The sequence below is a fragment of the Lagenorhynchus albirostris genome, chromosome 10 (assembly GCF_949774975.1).
Source record: "Lagenorhynchus albirostris chromosome 10, mLagAlb1.1, whole genome shotgun sequence".
In the NCBI taxonomy this organism is placed as follows: Eukaryota; Metazoa; Chordata; class Mammalia; order Artiodactyla; family Delphinidae; genus Lagenorhynchus; species Lagenorhynchus albirostris.
The window spans coordinates 53,715,192-53,728,805 of NC_083104.1; the positions used below are offsets into that span (position 1 = coordinate 53,715,192).

Genomic DNA, 13,614 nt, shown 5'->3' on the forward strand with positions numbered 1-13,614 from the left:
TTAGCCCCGTGACATATGTCATCATATCATGTATACAATAACATCCTTGCAGAGAACCTGAGTGACCACATCAGTGATACTTTTGATGTTGATTTTTGTTTTTGCAAATTAAATATTTTTTCACCCTTGTAACTCCAAGATTTGTGGTGAAATAATAATTGCCATTAATTTTTTGTCACTTGAGAATTGTCTTAATCTTCTTTGTTTACCCCATGGCACATTCTAGTGTGCCGAGCATGTCACATAATTACATAAAATCTCTGCTAAATTGAATTGTATGAAAGTATTTCCATTAAGAGCCCAAACCTGGTCATTTTATAATTTTAATTTTTTTTTTTTTTTTGCGGTACGCGGGCCTCTCACTGTTGTGGCCTCTCCCGTTGCGGAGCACAGGCTCTGGACGCGCAGGCTCAGCGGCCATGCCTCACGGGCCCAGCCGCTCCGCGGCATGTGGGATCTTCCCAGACCGGGGCACGAACCCGTGTCCCCTGCATCGGCAGGCGGACTCTCAACCACTGCGCCACCAGGGAAGCCCTCATTTTATAATTTTGATGGGCATGCTATGTAGTTTTGTTTGAACGATGACTGGTAGTATGAGAACACTGCGATACATAGGAACATATAAGAAATGCTTCTGGGGGAAAAAATCACTTGAATGTTTGATAATGCAGCTTGTATAGACTGACTAAATAACAATGAAATCCTACCTTCCCAAGGATCCAGGGAATGTCAAGTGAGTTGATAATATCACCCCAAATAACGCTTCTTACTGGCATGCATTAGAAGAAATTTTTCTTTTTAATCGGTCATTGCATGACTTGTCACCCTGGCACAGTAATCTGTCCGTGTTTCAACATGTTTATCTCTACACTTGATGTGTGGCCATGGACCCGGAGAGCTGCCTGAGCAGTGACTAGATACTTCAAAAGCACTCCCCTCAGCCTGGTGAGAGGAAACAGCGGTGCTCTCAACACTTCACTCTAACCCACAGCCAAGCTTCCGGTGTGTGAAACATAAAGAATGATGGTAATGTTAGTATCTAATAGCTCCTTAACCAAAAAGGTTTCAATTTTAATCAGTGAGATGCTTCAAAAGAGGAACTCTTCCTTCACCCAGTCCATCACTCACTCTACAAATACTTATTGGTCACTTTCCCTGTTCAAGGCCTTGTGATGGATGTGACCAAATAGATGTGGATTTGGACTTCAAGGAGACTGCCTTCTAAAATGGTAAAAAAAAAAACCCAAAAAAACCAAAACCAAAAAAAAAAAATATAAGGACCAAGAATACAGAGTAGCAAGGGCTGAGTACAACCCCAAGACAGGGAAAAGATAGAAATACAGAACTAGCAGTGTTCGAAGCAAAGGAAAATAATGTCCAAATGGAAGAGAAATGAGAACTGACTCAGGGAGAAATGCCTGTCCTAAGCTGGTAAGGATCTGGAGAACCAGGGAGAGAAATGCTGCTGGTTGGCAGAGGTACCCCGGCACGAGAGCGGGGTGCAGTCAGGATTAACTGGATTCCCTGGACCAGTGTCAGAGTGCAGGGCTGATGGAAATGAGAGGGAGGGGTGCCAGTAGCAAGGCGAGGGGCCCAAGGGGGCCGGGGCTGCCCTACCTGCCCACTGTTGGCCAGGTCATCCACAGACAGAGTGGGGTCCAGCCGCAGGGAGAGGCCGAAGTCACAGAGGCAGCAGGTGAGGTCTCCCTTGACCAGGATGTTGGAGCTCTTGAGGTCCCTGTGCACGATGGGCATCTTGGGTCGGCCACACAGCGTGTGGTCGCTGTGTAGGTGTGCGATGCCACGGGCCAGCGAGCCGCCCAGCCTGCGCAGGTCCTCCCAGCTGATGACGTGGCGCGTCAGGTACTCCTGCAGGTTGCCCTTGGCGTGGAAGGCGGTGATCAGCCAGTACTGCTTGCCCAGCTCCGTCTTGCGCTCCTCAGCTGTCAGGAACTGCAGGATGTTCTCGTGCTTGAGGTTGATGTCCGAGAAGATGTCCTTCTCCGTCTTCCAGGAGGCATATTCTTCATAGGGGAAGATCTTGACGGCCACGGTCTCAAACTGCTCAGACGTGTTCTGCCTCAGCTTGGCCTTGTAGACCTCGGCGAAGCGCCCTTTGCCCACCAGGGTGTCCAGCTCAATGGGCAGCAACTCCGTGTTGTGATTGATGTTGTTGGCGCAGGTGGAGCTGATGTCGGAGCGGTCATCCTCCAGGATGATGGCCAGGTGCTCACTGAACTCCATCAGCTTGCGCGGCTTGCCCGAGTCCCAGGCCGGGCTCAGCTTCTGCTGTCGGTGGACGCGGTAGCAGTAGAAGGTGACAATGACAGCAATGGCAATGCCCAGCGGCGGCAGGAGGCTGACACCTGTCACTTGGAAGATGACCAACAGCAAGTCGGGGTTGTTGGTGGCGTATTCTAAGGTGGAAACAAAGGAGAGAAGGAGCTGGGTCAGCAGGTGTGCGCTGGAAGGAAGTGGTCCACACCCCAAGCATAGTAGGTTTTACCTTCAGCATAGTTTCTGTGGACAGCATATGGTGAGTTTTTATTACAGGCATGGATGCTAGTGTGCATTTGTCCAGTCTTGCCTGCCTCTGGCCATCTAGTCAATATCTCCTACTCTTCCCTCAAAACTCATCTTAGAAATCAAAACTCAACATTGACCAATCAGAGAATTGTGCATGATGAGCTAATCACATACCCTGGGATGCCCCTCCCACGCCTGGTCTTTAAAAATGGTTTGCTGGCATTATTCACAATAGCCAGGACATAAAAACAACCTAAATGTCCATCGACAGAGGAATGGATAAAGAAGATGTGGTACATATATACAATGGAATATTACTCAGCCATAAAAAAAGAATGAAATAATGCCATTTGCAGCAACATGGATGGACCTAGACATGATCATACTAAGTGAAGTAAATCAGAAAGATAAAGACAAGAACCATATGATATCATTTACATGTGGAATCTAAAATATGGCACTGAACTTATCTATAAAACAGAAACAGACTCACAGACACAGAGAACAGGCTTGTGGTTGCCAAGGGGTAGGGGAGGTGGGAGAGGGATGGATTGGGAGTTTGGGGTTGGCAGATGCAAACCATTACATATAAAATAAACAACAAGTTCCTACTGTGTAGCACAGGGAACTACATTCAATCTCCTGGGATAAACCATAATGGAAAAGAATATTAAAAAAAGGATGTACCTATATATATAACTGAATCACTTTGCTGGACAGCAGAAATTAGCACAACATTGTAAGTCAACTATACTTCAATTTAAAAAATGCTTCGCTGAAACCCTTCGGGAGATTTGGGGTTTTGGGGGGGGGGTGGTGGGCATGAGCTACCTGTTCTCCTTGCATGGCCCTGCAATAAGTCTTTCTCTGCTAAAAAAAAAAAAAAAAACCACAAAAAACGCCCACAAAACTCAGCTTGAACGTCACTCCCTAAAGGAAATTGAGGGAAACATTCTATTTTATATATTCTCATAGCATGCCACATTTTTCCTGTGCAAGAAGTGAGCACAATTTGAGTTAAATAACTATGACTCCATTTATTGGTTTCATATCTGCCTTTCCCTACTTTCCCCACCCCAGCAGACTGAGAGCTCTATGCTGCCAGGGACGATGCCTTTCTTCTCCATGACTGTAACCAGCACTTAGCACACATGAGGGCTTTAATAAGTGTTGAATAAATGGATGAAGCATTTACTGAGTGTTCACTAAGCTCCAAGCACTGCAGGAGGTTTTGGGAATACAGAAAATGACAACTCCTGCCTCCAGAGTGCTCACGTACATGGTATCTGGTGAAAACAAAGAGACAGCCACAGTCCTGCCGCAGTCTGTGCTCTTTCGTAAACACTCTAACTTGTCCTGTTCTGCTCAACACCCAGGCTACCGTGAAACATCAGCTTTGGGCCTACTGGTCTGTGGTAAGGGTCTCTTTGGAAGTCAGTTACCTTATATCCCTGTAATGTTTCTCTTTTCAGTGTCATGTGATTTATAGCTTCATAGAACAGGGATATTTAGTAGCAATAATGGAAACATTAGTGAGAGAAGTTATAGAAGGGAAGTGCAGGCCAGTTTCCTGACTGGGACCAGTGAGGCAGGCTCTGTGGGGGATGGAGAAGAGCCCTTATCACCAGCTAAGTAACTACAATGTCTTGTTCCTCAAACTTTGATTCATGAGCTGGCCTTGGTTGGCTCTGGTTAAATAGTTTTCTTCTTGGGAAGAAGAACACGGATGGAGATGCTCAGTGGGCAAGAGTCAGGGAAACATAGTTATAGTACAGGGAGAGCTTTGTGCTAGCCTGTCTCCACTGGAAACGGATGCCAGAATTCTATTACTTTATCAGTCATTCATTTTCTCTCAAAGGTGCCCGCTAAGGAGCAGTCCTCATGCTCAGAAGCTAGATTCATTCATTAAACACAGAACTACTGAGGTCCTACTAGGGGATGGGACAGCCCTCAAAGTGGGGATGACCCAGCAGAGAAGTTAGGATGTGTCTACACCTGCCTGGCAACATCCAGCAGTCTGGGATGGAAGCTAATGCGTGCCCCCATCTATGCTGGAGTGTGGGAAAGACAGAGAGGGATGGCACAGTGGTAAGGACTGTGAGCTGGCCAGTGAAGGATGGGAAGCAGTCAATGATGGCAGAAGGAATGTTATGTGGAGAAGTAAGAATACAGGATCCACCTGAGGAAGAGCAGGAGTCCCAACCTGACAACTGTGCACAAAGGAATAGAGAGGAAAGTTTGGGTAGGTGGTTTGGGACCAGACATCATGTCCAAGGACGGATTCATAATTATGTAACTGGCAGTATTCACCTACTGGCAGTGTATTTTAAAAAGTGATGAGAATACAGTCCAGGTGGAACAGAGATAATCTCTCAAAGGGAACCCATTACCTAAATGGTATTTGATGCCTTCACTTAATGAAGCACAGAGAGAAATGAAACTAAGACAATGTCAAGTGGCACTATGATTAACTACCTATTCTTAAGAGAAGTTCTAAGTGGAAATGCCAACTTCCACTGACTATTCTAGATGAAAGCCTTAGGTCTTACATCTATTTGATGCCACTAAAAACATGAAAAGTACCCCCAAACATCAGGATTTCAGCAACCAAAAGGGAAAAAAAAATCACTATTTTTGAGGAAGATACATGAATGTATTAAAAAGAATAGACAAATTCGACAAGGTAGCAGGATACAAGATTAACATAGAGAAATTGGTTGCATTTCTTTATACTAACAGTGAAATATCAGAAGGTGAATGTAAATAAACAATCCCTTTAAAAAGCACATCAAAAAAATAAATAAATAAACTTCACCACAGAGGTGAAAGACTTAATATGCTGAGAACTACAAAACATTAATAAAAGAAATTAAAGATGATTCAAAGAAATGGAAGGTATCTCATGCTCTTGGATTGGAAGAATTAATACTATTAAAATGGCAATACTACCCAAAGCAATCTACAGATTTAATGTGATCCCCATCAAATTACCCCTGACATTTTCACAGAACTAGAACAAAAAATCCTAAAATTTATATGGAACCATAAAAGACCAAGCCAAAGCAAACCTTAGGAAAACAAAGCAGGAGGCATAACCTTCCCAGACTTCAGACAATACTACAAAGCTACAGTAATCAAAACAGCATGGTATTGGCACAAAAAGAGACATACAGATCAATGGAACAGAATAGAGTGCCCAGAAGAAAACTCACACACCTACAGTCAATTAATCTTCAACAAAGGAGGCAAGAATATAAAATGGGAAAAAGATAGTCTCTTCAGCAAGTGGTGCTGAGAATGTTAGACAGCTGCATGTAAATCAGTGAAGTTAGAACACACCCTCACACCATACACAGAAATAAACTCAAAGTGGCTTAAAGGCTGAAACATAAGACATGACACCATAAAATTCCTAGAAGAGATCATAGGCAAAAAATTCTTTGACATAAATTGTACCAATGTTTTCTTAGGTCAATCTCCCAAGGCAATAGAAATAAAAACAAAAATAAACAAATGGGACCTAATCAAACTTACAAGCTTTTGCACAGCAAAGGAAACCACAAACAAAACAAAAAGAAAACCTACAGAATGGGAGAAAATATCTGCAAAGATGTGACTGACAAGGGCTTAATTTCCAAAATATATAAACAGCTCATACAACTCAACAACAACAACAAAAAAAACCCAATCAAAAAATGGGCACAAGACCTAAATAGACATTTCTCCAGAGAAGACATACAGATGGCCAACTGGCACATGAAAAGATGTTCAACACTGCTAATTTTTAGAGAAATGCAAATTAAAACTACAGTGAGGTACCACCCCATACCAGTCAGAATGCCCATCATTAAAAAGGCTACAATTAACAAATGCTGGAGAGGGTGCAGAAAAAAGGGAACCCTGTTACACTGTTGGTGGGAATGTAAATTGGTGCAGCCACTATGGAAAACAGTATGGAGATTCCTCAAAAAAATAAAACTAGAGTCACCATATGATCCAACAATCCCACTCCTGGGCATATACTCTAACAAAAGTATAATTCAAAAAGATACATGCACCCCTATGTACACAGCAGCACTATTCACAATAGCCAAGACATGGAAACAACCTAAATGTCCATCAACAGATGAATGGATAAAGATGATGTAGTGTGTGTCTCACACACAATGGAATATTAGCCATCAAAAAGAATAAAATAATGCCATTTTTCAGCAACATGGATGGACCTAGAGATTATCACACTAAGTGAAGTAAGTCAGACACAGAAAGACAAATACCATATGATATCACTTATATGTGGAATCTAAAATACGATACAAATCAACATATCTACGAAACAAAAAAAAACTCACAGATATAGACAACAGACTTGCCAAGGTGGGGAGGGGCAGGAAGGAATGGGAGTTTGGGATTAGCAGAGGCAAACTATTATATACAGGATGGATAAACAACAAGGTCCTACTATATAGCACAAGGAACTATATATTCAATATCCTGTGTCAAACTATAATGGAAAAGAATATGAAAAAAGAATATATATGTCTGTATAACTGAGTCACTTTGCTGTACAGAAGAAATTAGCACAACATTGTAAATCAACTATACTTCAATAAAATTTTAAAGAATAGGAAGAAGGAAACAATTTGGTGATTGAATCTTGAAAACCTAAGTTCTTACACTGTCAGGCTTGAGTGGGACCCAAGGCAGGTGGGACTAGAGGCTTCAGTGTGGTGGGACAAAGTGATTACAAGAAAGATTGGAACTACTAGTGAAACAGAAGTTCTTGTGCAGAAGTATGGATGGTCTCTCTTGTCCAACAAAGAATGAACCTGGAGATCAAGATTGAGGGGACAGATGAAATGATATTGAGATGCAGCAGAAAGTAAGGTTCCCCTCCTATAACTCCACCTCTACTATCTGGACTATCCAATGGGCGTGTTTTCTTCAGGTGGACACTTGTCTTTAACAACATAAAATGTCTTATAAATAAATGGGTTTGATTCTCTGATTGCTTGTTCCTCCCATGAAAAAGTAAGCTCTACAAGGGTAAATCCACACGTATTGATCACCAGGCTCTACCCAGCAGCTGACTCAGGGCGGGGCACTTAGGTACTCAGCAAATGTTTCCTGTAGAAGCTGAATGAATGATTACTTATGTGGGACAATATCCCTCCCATTCTTGGATAAAGAAGATGCGATACATATATACAATGATGGAATACTACTCAGCCATTAAAAGAATGAAATAATGCCATTTGCAGAAACATGGATGGACCTAGAGATTATCATACTAAGTGAAGTCAGAAAGAGATAGACATATACCATGTGATATCACTTACATGTGGTATCTAAAATATGACACAAATGAACCTATCTGTGAAACAGAAACAGAATCACGGACATAGAGGACATTGCCAAGGGGGGAGGGATGGAGTGGGAGGCTGGGGTTAGCAGATGTAAGCTTTTATATATAGAATGGATAAACAACAGGGTCTCTACAGCACAGAGAACTATATTCAATATCCTGTGATAAACCATACTGGAAAAGAATATGAAAAAAAAGAATGTGTATATATATATATATATATATATATATATATGTATAACAATCACTTTTCTGTATAGCAGAAATTAACACAACATTGTACATCAACTATACTTCAATTAAAAAAAAAAAATCCCTTCCTTTCTTTATGCTTTACAGCAGGGGTTGGCAAACTATGGCCCCAGGGCCCACAGGCTGCTCCCGTACAGCCTCAAGAGCTGTGAATTTTTCATTTTTAAAGGGTCGTTTAAATACAAAAAGAAACTAAGTAGTTCATACAACAGAGATCATATCTGGCCCAGAAAGCCTAAAATATTTACTACCTGGCCCTTTACAGAAAAAGTTTACTAGCCCCTCTTCTATTGGTGTTATTTTAACAACCTGCAATGCATTGGCAGAATTTGGAGAAGCTTCATTCTGGTCCAATGTGAATATTCTTTTACATATGAGAAAACAACACAACAAAAAAATTTTAAATATTAACTGCATAATTATTCAGCTATGTCTCCAATTCATTAAAGGGTGTAAAACATCCAAATGAACTGTTCATGTATCCCTGATAATTTTATTCTCTAATTCCTGTCCCTATATGTAAAAGGGTCTTCCTTGCTGACTTCTAGTCTTCTTCAGGCTAAGGGACACACAAAAACAGAAATCTCCTTTAATTTATTAATTGAAGAAGACTCTAGAAATCCCCCCTTCAATGTCAGAAACCAAAGTGTTACTTTCCCCTCAAATTCCCTTTGATTTCTTTTTGAAAACCTACAGGTAAAAATGTGGTGAGGCAGGAATTATCTATTATCATCTGTCAATCTTGAAACTTCAAAGCGGTGGTGAAAAACCCTAACAATAGCAAATCGCGCTGAAAGGAAGCTTTGGGATGTGGCTTTATCTAAACCGAAGCCACCCACACGCTCTCAGAGTTAACCCTTGAGCTGCTCCTAGAAAAACCAACAGCTATAGCTATAGTAGGTACAAGCTAGCTTCTCCTTTACTCAGAGACCCGCAGGAAGTATTTCTTTTTGCCAGCCCCCAGTTACACAGAAACTCATAATTATCGAATACAAATTATGTACTTCTCTGTGTGCCAAGAGTTTTATATAATATTTATATTTAATTGAAAGAAAAACCCTATGAGGTAGATACTGCTATTATTATAAACCCAATTTTTCAGATAGGGAAGCTAAGGGTCAGACAGTTTAAATAATTTCTCAAGCTCTGTTTGATTAGAGACCCCCGCTCTTAACCCCGTGCCATACTGTCTCTAAACTTCACATCACTGGGAGCTGATTAAGAATGACTTCATACAAGCTCTCAATTTGATAAAGTGGTTTTCTTCACTGGGGGCTGGACTAAGTGATTTCACGGCCGTCCACTAAGGTTTAACGCTGAACTATGGGCAGTTCTCAGACAACGTGTCGGGTGTGCAGACTGTTCCCCTTGGCTCTTAACGAAGAACCAGAGTGGACTAGTGTTCTTGCAAATATGCATCTTTTCCCTGCCTGGGAAGGAAAAGTCTTACACAAGGAAGAACCCTAAAATCTTTCGTAGGACCTAGAATGTAGGGCACTCAAGATATGGAACCCTCCATGAATTGTTTCTTGGGCACACAGGTAACCAGTGCCCAAAAGGTGATGTTCACATGGCACTCCCTTGTTATGTAACACTGAGCCACACAGAGTTCTGGGGGGCATTACAAACGAGGGGAACTTTTCCAGGGTTCATACACATGCAGCTCTCCACTGTTAACAGCAGACTTTCTTAGCCTGGGCTCCAGAGATAGACTTCTGGGAGTCTGTAAATTTAAACGGGCAAAATGGCATCTTTTTATTTTCTCTAACCTTTAACTAAAATTTCACATTTCCCAGCATTAGCGACACCTATGACTTTGTCACCAAGAGAAACCACTGATATTTTCATGCCGCTTTACATGTGTTGCAGAGGCCTTGGTGAATCCTTTATATTCATCACTTAGCCATTTCAATTTGTTCGATCTGATGCTAGATCTTGTTATTTAAACCATTACTATAGAAGTAAATATTACTATATCACAAATTTATATTTTTAAATATTTGATAATTGTATTACACTATGTGTGATCTTCTTTGAACTCCTGTGTATACTATTTTATGCATTTGAAGACATCACTGTGAAGAGATCCACAGGCTTCGCCAAACGTCCCAGAAGTACAGGGCACACACATAAAACCAGAGAGCCCTGGGCAGAGTGAAGGCATCAAGCCCTAGCCTCTCTGCCAGGATTTCCTAGAGCAGAGATTTCCAGACTCATCTGTTTCTCTGGGAAGTTAGTAAGGAAGGATACGGGTGCCAATGACGGACCCTCCATCATTGGTGGACAAGGGTGGATTCTGTCATGTGTGAGGTGAGCTCTGCAGTGGAAAAGGATGGGAAATTCTCCTCTGAACTCTCTTAAGGACACCAGAGATAACTCCCCTATCATGGGCTTCATCGAACTGGGGAAAGATCATTCACTTTATCAGCAGCATCTCACTTTATTTCTTCAACAGCCAAGTCAGGTTCTGTTCATTGCCCTGGTTTATAGAGGAGGCTACTGAGGAAGGAAGGGAGGGATGAAGGGAGGCGGGGAGGGAAGGAGAGGGGCGGGGAGGGAAGGAGAGGGGCGGGGAGGGAAGGAGAGGGGCGGGGAGGGAAGGAGAGGGGCGGGGAGGGAAGGAGAGGGGCGGGGAGGGAGGGAGGTAGGAAGGGAAAGGGAGAGAGAGAGAAAGGCGAAGTGGGGGGGGGGATGAGAGGCAGAAAGGGGAGTGTGAGAGAGAGAGAGAGGGAAGGGAAGGGAAGAAAGAAACGGAGAGGAGCCTGTTTCCCACAGGTCTGAGTGGCTCCAGAGCCCTTGTTCCTTCCACGCCACCAAGGTGTCTCCCTAGCGATGAACCAAAGGCCCGTTTAATAATTCCAAAATTTTCCAACCAAATGTGTCCCACATAGAGGAGCCAAACTGACTTGCAAATAAGGAGCCATTTGCAAATGTCAGAATCTTGATAAATAAATAGTTTTTTAAGGACAAATGTCAAAGAGAAATGTTAGTACACCATTAAAAAAAAACAAAACACAAACTGGCAGAAAACCTCAAGGGGAAATTCCTTGGTATAGGTTCCTCCAGAATGACTTAAAAGTAAATAAGAAAAAAAAAAAAAAAGTAAAGAAGTTGCCTAATCACACACACACAGGTGGGCACATACATGCAACACAATGGAAACATGTAGCTCCCAGGCTCTTTCAAGTCCTCTGTGAGGCCCAAATCCAACACTGATTACCAAAAGGAACTTAAAACTGAATCTCTATAATTCTTTTTTTTTTCTTCAAAAAATCACATAGTAAAAAGGACATTAAATTAAGTCCAAGAGTAAAAATGCCTATGTGTGTTGGTTAACGCATCTTGATAAAAACCAAATTAACAGAACTGAATTTGACAGATGGGATCCTACTTTAATATTTGAATTAGTTCTGCAATTCCTCCACTCAATGTAGAGTTTGGGCAAAAATTTACGAAGATAGTAATTTATCCAAGACACAGAAAGGGATACAGATGCTCGTTTTCTGTACACCTCAGTGCGTTGGTGAACACTGCAAGACAACCACAGAGATGCTTGAAGTTGGCAGTGACACGCTAACCACAGAGATTTTCACACGCCAACATGTTCATCTAAAGCAACAGGCTGAGATCCAAAGAAGGAAACTGTGCTCAAGAGAGATACGCTGGTGGGAAAGGAGAATTTCCTGTCTCAAGTCATTAAGTCAAGTTAATTGTAATATTTAAAAGCACAGCATTCATTTATTGAGAACCTACTAAATGCCAAACACTGGGTTTCACGTGGATTGTTCTAAACCCCTGCAGCCACACTGCTAGATCTGAATCAGGTCCCATTTCCTAGACGTGCAGATGGAAGCCTGTGTGTACAGCGAGCTGCGGTCCTTGCAGAGGAGGCTGGTGTGGCAGTTAGTGGCGAGTTGGAGGGGCAGTGTCATTCAAGAGGGATGCTGACGGCAGCTCGCAGGATCTTTGGCCAACAGAGGCTTCAATATGAGCATTTAGAAAAAGGACAAGATTACACAACCAAAGAAAAGAGAAGGAAAGAGAGAGTAAAGATAAAAGTTGAAATCAGTGGAATAGAAAACAAAGTTACAAGAGGGAGAATCAACAACACGCTGAATGGGTTGTATCATGATCAACACAACACGTAAACCTCGGTGAGACTGATATATAGCCAAGGGCAAAGGCCCGGAGGAGACAGAATCATGGGCACAGCCAAGACTCAAGGGATCTGAGAAACTTTTCCAGTAAGTTTGAAAACTTAAAACAATATTGGTCAAAGTCCTAGAAGTTTATATGTGTAACTTACTAAAACTGACCCAAGAAAAACCTGAATAATCTTACAAACATTAAAGAAATTGAGTAGTTAAAAATCTTCCACAGTATAACCCTAAGTTTTTTATCTTTAAGCCTTTTACTGTCAAATTTCTTAGTATCAGTGACTGAATACACGTGTCAGAATTTGATTTTTGTGGAATTGTCAACCCCCTAAAAAAACTTCCTACAGTAAAAATGCCAGTGGAAATCTTACAAAAATGTTTAATCATAGTCTAAACAAGTGGGAACCATCAGATAAATCCAGAATGTGCCTCTATAAAATCAATGGCCCACCTGTTTCAAGTCAGAGTCACAAAAAAAAAGAAACACACTGAAGAGGCAAAATAACCAAATGCCATGCGTGGTCCTTGACTGGAACAGCAGAAACCCCACTGCTTTGGGGAAATTTGAACGTGGACTGTAATACACCCACCCCCAGTGCCTCCCCACACACATAGAAATGAGAAGGTGGTAAAATGTTAACACATGGTAAATAGATAGACAGGGAAAGGGTATACAGGGGCTCACTGTTCCATTCTTTCAACTTTTCAGAAAGGTTAATTTTTTTCCAGTAAAAATTGGGGGAAAAAGTCTCCAAAAACATTTGAGCAACAGTGTTCCCCTCGAAGCCCCAAACACACACCTGTCCTAGATGAAGCTGAGAGCCACCGAACTTTCAAGAAGTAGGTTACTTCAATGTCACACAAACTCAGTGAATAGGAAAAGCGTTCTCTGAAAATAGGACAACCAAAAGCAGACAAAAAGAATATAAGAAAATTACAGAACAATCTCACTCATGTACCATGATTTAAAAAAACGAGGGCTTCCCTAGTGGCGCAGTGGTTGAGAGTCCGCCTGCCGATGCAGGGGACGTGGGTTCGTGCCCTGGCCCGGGAGGATCCCGCGTGCCGCGGAGCGGCTGGGCCCGTGAGCCATGGCCGCTGAGCCTGCGCGTCCGGAGCCTGTGCTCCGCAACGGGAGAGGCCACAACAGTGAGAGGCCGCAAAAAAACAAAACAAAACAAAAAAAAACGAATAATAAATAAAAATGGCAGCAACCCAAATCCAGTCAACGATGTAAAATAAAAAGTATTATTTTAAATTAAAAACAAATATGCAAAGAAAACAACTCCTATCGTTGACCACATTAATAATTTA

General features: G+C 42.1%; 1 protein-coding gene across 2 annotated transcripts in view; it reads right to left on the bottom strand.

Moving 5' to 3' along the window:
• Positions 1-13,614, bottom strand: part of TGFBR2 (transforming growth factor beta receptor 2) — a 112,675-nt gene that overhangs the window by 23,111 nt on the left and 75,950 nt on the right. For both annotated transcript variants that reach the window (XM_060162481.1, XM_060162480.1), the window contains exon 4: positions 1,618-2,417. In XM_060162481.1, coding sequence (XP_060018464.1) covers positions 1,618-2,417 — 800 coding nt within the window. The remainder of the gene's footprint in view (positions 1-1,617; positions 2,418-13,614) is intronic.